The sequence below is a fragment of the Pinus tabuliformis genome, chromosome 1_1 (genome assembly GCF_031772625.1).
Source record: "Pinus tabuliformis cultivar Carrire ecotype Pingquan chromosome 1_1, CPIR1, whole genome shotgun sequence".
Classification (NCBI taxonomy): Eukaryota; Viridiplantae; Streptophyta; class Pinopsida; order Pinales; family Pinaceae; genus Pinus; species Pinus tabuliformis.
The window spans coordinates 395,820,554-395,825,345 of record NC_142297.1 but is presented as its reverse complement, the minus strand read 5'-3'; the positions used below and the strand labels follow the sequence as shown (position 1 = coordinate 395,825,345).

Sequence of the window (4,792 nt, the reverse complement as noted above, 5' to 3'; positions counted from 1 at the left end):
CCATTGTTTGTATGTTAAATATGCCTCCTCTTCTCTTCGTTGTTGAATCCCAAGTTATTTATTGCTCCTGCCATGATTCCATGCAGCAGAACCAGAACCAGATAACAGTTTGAGCTATAAAGCATTATTTTGCATTGAATCATTATATTTGCAAATAACCATATGAGAATTTGTGTCACTGGGCTCTTCTCAACTTTCTGTTTCTCGTTGTTATATTTAACTCGAAAACACCATAGTTGATTACTAGTTGGTTTGTAATTGGGATTTGTCAAAGACAAGGCTCTCTGTAGAGTTTTTGTCACTGTAACATACGTCCTTGCTAATATTATTATTAATCAGATTAAGTTTTCTTTTGGATTGGATTTAAAATGGATGATGAGGTTAAAGAGTCATCACCAGTCAAAGATATCAGTGCCCATGAAGAGTCTCCCCCTACTGTTCAACACCATCCTGACTTCTGTGCTGCTCCAACGCCTCTGTCTGCCATTCCCTTAACCTCACCTCACTACAACAATCCTCTCTATGTTCCCAAACAGCAAATACCCCCAGATGCTTCAAGTGCAAAACGAGGGAGATATGAATCCCCACAGCAAATACCCACAGGCTCTCCAAATGCAAAACGTGGAAGATATGAATCCCCATGGAGAGTAGTCACACACCCCTCACAGCCCATATCATTTCCACCATCTCTGTCGCCATCTCACTTTACAGTTCAGAATCCTTCTTCATCATCTCCCACAGCTCAGCAACCCTCTTCACCTTCAAGTTCATCCAAGTCCCAGCCATCACAAGAGCCAACCTCAACAGGCCAGGAGATTAATAACAAAAACAATGCAAGCTCTGGTCTTGCTCTGAGAAAAGGCAAATATGTTTCTCCAGTATGGAAGCCTTATGAGATGCTATGGTTGGCTCGGGCTTGGAGAATCCAATACCTGGGGGACCCATCAAAATCCCAGCAGGAGAATACAACGGAGGGGAGCTTTTCAGTCGATACATATGCTAAACAAAGCAAAACCAGAGCAGAGAAAGACAGGGAGGTGGCCCAGTTCCTCAACCAACATGGAGTTAACCGTGACGCCAAAACTGCTGGAACAAAATGGGACAATATGCTCGGCGAGTTCAGGAAGGTTTATGAATGGGAAAAAGGGCCTGAAAGAGAAGAAATTGGTAAGAGCTACTTCAGGCTCTCACCATATGAGAGAAAACTGCATCGCTTGCCAGCTTCATTTGATGAGGAAGTATATGAAGAATTGGCACAGTTTATGGGTTTCAGACAGAGAGCATCACAGCAAAAATGTCTACAAGCTTCTGCTACTAGATTAGTGGTTCGAGACTCCTCGAAGGAGTTTACACCCAAAGAAAATAAGGATAATATCAGTAATGACTTTGGCCTTGTGCTCAATCGAATTTCTGATGCTACTTGACATGTCCAGTGCAATGTAAAGATTTAGTTGTAATAATCATTTCTTTGAGGTTGTAGTTTGTGAAAAAGTGATCTGAGTTTTTTGTGGGCTTGGATTTGGCAGGTCTTATGCAAGTTATTGTGCCAGCCAGTGAATCATTTGCAGTTCCAATACAAAGGAAAAATGAAAATGAGGCTATTTCTAGAGAGTTGCACCGGATTGGTAAAGTGAAGATTATATGGGAAGAAACTGCTCATATCTGGGCTGAGGAGGGTGAATATCAGAGAGGTCGACTGAAAGTGGATCAGCTGAATTTTTTACATGCCAATGAGTTGACATTCTTTGATGAGACATGGACTGCAAGTACCATTGAGGCCTTTGAAGGGGGTGCCTTGAAAGGATTCTCGACTGATAGATTCATGTGTGGTCAGCAGCTCAAAGTGTTTGGCAGACGTAAGGCTGGTAAGACACTGGGTACCGTTTTGGTTTTTTGGGGACAAGGTAGATCTCCTTTTCAGGACAAAATACTTTTTATCATTTGAAATGCATTTTGCTGGATAATTGAGTGGATTTTAAATGAATTTAGTTGGATAATTGAATGAACCAGCATCTCAGCTAACATGCATCCACTTCAATTTTGAATTTATGTATACATTTTAACTTCGAATTTATGGAAGGCTGAGTAATATGATCTTCCATGCTAATCTTGTGAAGTGATGTTTCAGAAATTAAATTTGTTAGTTTGGTTGTGTAGGATCTTCTGCTCAGCCTCAGCAGTCGGAACTCTCATCCACATGTAAGTTCAGAAGAAACAGAAAAAGCTTTAGATTTCTGTTATCATCTTTCCAAGCTAATAATAAAGATTAAAGTGTTGTATGATTCATCTCAACTTCATTGTTTTTCCCTTTGAAAACTATTTTATGTAATAAAACTATGGATTGAGAATAAATCTACTGGTGCATGTTATAAATTGCAAACAATAGTAAAACTATGATTCCAGTGCAAATCATAATTGGTTAAGGATTTTGGCTACCCTAGATGATTGTTTCACTAGTTGTTTTACCATGCCCAAGGATTTTGCTGGGTTTCCCACTCAACAGATAAAGACTGGTAAGCTTTTGTTTTGCAAAATTCTTAGGGCTGGCTTAAAAGATGCATTTTGTTTGCTAAATGGAGAACAAGACTTCTATCATTTTATACTGTGGTGCATTTTACTCTGATCACAAATACCATCCATTATTATAGAAACCTAAATTAAGGTTTTGGCTTAAATATCAGTTTATTAATTTTTTTTTTAACATTATGAAAATTTAAAATTTATGATGAAAGAGGTGAACATACATCTCCGGATCTTATATCCATATCTACCCACCCAAGACCATAGAGCTCCTTGTTTCTCTAGAAAATCATGGACAACCATAACCTCTTTTACCGAAATAATCAATTAAAAGTTTAAATTACTTGGCATTTCTGGTAAGGAGAAATAGTGGACTGATTTACATGCTATTGTTTTTTATATAGAAAAAGAACTAAAATTTGCTCTCTCCCAGATCTACTGCTATAAATGACATAGAGAAGTTAAGTTCATCTTTCTATATCACAGAAAAACTCAATGATATGGGGAAGCTAAATATTAGCTTCAATATCCACTGCTGAAATAAAAAATCTCAAACTTAATACCAGAGTTCCTAGAGTGGAGAAGCTTGGAAATATTTGCTGATAGAGCTTTGAGTTTTGGACATTTCAACTTCAAATAAAAAAGTCTAATGTGCTGTTATGTATATATTATGTAGCTTTTCCTCCTCTTGGGCTTCGAGATCGGACAGATTATTTTGTCGGATGTCTAAGGGTTCCTGCGTTCACTCTGCCGAGTATATTCGAGCTCTCCTCACATCTGCAGGAGCCCCCTTCTAAGGACATGCGTTTTCCTGTCAGGCACGATGTATACGAGGATCTCCCAACAGGCAAGGAGATTTTCTTCTGTCCGTCCTCCGATACAGATTGCAGGGCATTTATGTATGAGGTGGTAGGACCCCTCCTCAGGCCTTATAGCAGAAGATATGGCAGAGAGTCTTTCATTGGGTTGTGGGATGATTGCATTAATAGTATCATTAATAAGTTCTGTGCAGTGGAGATTGAGCTGATTCGAAAATCAGGGTACCAAGACTTGGGATCTCAAGAACAATGGCCAAACGTATGTGGGTTCGTGAAGAACTTGTGTTTATGGAGAGGTGAGGAGACTGATGCAGTGAGGGAGGGTGATGATCCTGCAGTCAAGATTGTGGAAAAGCTCTTGTGGACTTATGGAGATTTGCCCTACGTTTTAGGGTATTATGCTGTTGGTGACACTGTTACGTTCTGTGCCTTGAGCAAATCACATGAGAGGGTCATAAGGATTGATCTTGTGTCAATGAATCTGTCAACTCCTGCTCAGAGGTTGAAAGCTCTGGTCCCTTGCTGGCGTGTATCCAGGATTTTGCCATTGCTTGCAGACTCTTGTCATGGGCAGAAATCTAACTGTATTTATAGTGACTATCAAAGATTGGATAGAGGAAGTGGGAAGATTATTGAGATAATGCCAACTCATGTTAAAAAAATATTTCCTAACAGAAGGAAATGGGCCACTGTCAAGGAAATCTATGATTTTCTAGACAACAGAATTCCCCATGTTGAATACATCCATAAATCTGTAGAACAAGAGTTAGCATTGGTGTTCAAGCCGAGGGGTTGTGCAACCAAACCTTCGACTGTGGAACAGCTTGTGGAAGCTCTGAAATTTGTGACCAAGGCATTGGTGTCTTTGCACACCCTTTCGTTTATGCACAGGGATCTCAGGTGGGATAACGTGATGAAGAACATTGAATCAGATGAGTGGTTTATAATAGATTTTGAGGATGCCATTGGTGCACCTCAGATTTACCCTCATAATCTTAGTGGCTTGAACCATGCTCCTGAAATGTCTAGGGGTGTTCATGGGGTTAAAGTTGATGTGTGGAGTATTGGACACCTCATCAGGACAAGTGGGCTGAATGTGTCTGAGCTGTTGAGGAATTTACAGAATAGATGCTTGGAACAAGACCCAGATCAGAGGCCTTCTGCGGCAGATTGCTATCATCACCTTCTGCAGTTGCAGTCTTCCCTGCCTAATTACTGAGATTAGACATTGCCAACCAAGCTATTGAAGGTCAATTCTCAGTCCTATGTATGCCAGGATACATAGGATCCAGAATCACATGATTATAGAATTTTGTATTATCAGAAAAGTTGATATATCTAATGATAAACTTGTTTCAGATTGTACACAAGGAACACACCCCTTCCTAGAACGCCTCTAGTTCACATTGGCGACCTTATGTAAACAGGCAGCACTGCACTGTTCGTTCATAGCA

The 4,792-nt window shown here is 39.9% G+C and overlaps 1 protein-coding gene across 1 annotated transcript; it reads left to right on the top strand.

Annotated features, from left to right (window-relative positions):
• Positions 1-1,468: 1,468 nt before the first annotated feature.
• LOC149213291 (crinkler effector protein 8-like) lies at positions 1,469-4,557 on the top strand. The gene is made up of 3 exons (XM_089388962.1): positions 1,469-1,865; positions 2,158-2,199; positions 3,197-4,557. Exons 1-3 carry the CDS (start codon positions 1,532-1,534, stop codon positions 4,555-4,557), a joined length of 1,737 nt encoding a protein of 578 aa, XP_089245088.1. The 5' UTR covers positions 1,469-1,531.
• Positions 4,558-4,792: the final 235 nt, after the last annotated feature.

Excerpts from the sequence above, each read along its gene's own strand:
- LOC149213291 (XM_089388962.1), top strand. The coding sequence starts at position 1,532 with ATGCAAGTTATTGTGCCAGCCAGTGAATCATTTGCAGTTCCAATACAA. Across the intron at positions 1,866-2,157 it reads GTTTGGCAGACGTAAGGCTG|GATCTTCTGCTCAGCCTCAG; the intron begins GTAAGACACTGG and ends TTGGTTGTGTAG. Across the intron at positions 2,200-3,196 it reads GTCGGAACTCTCATCCACAT|CTTTTCCTCCTCTTGGGCTT; the intron begins GTAAGTTCAGAA and ends TATATTATGTAG.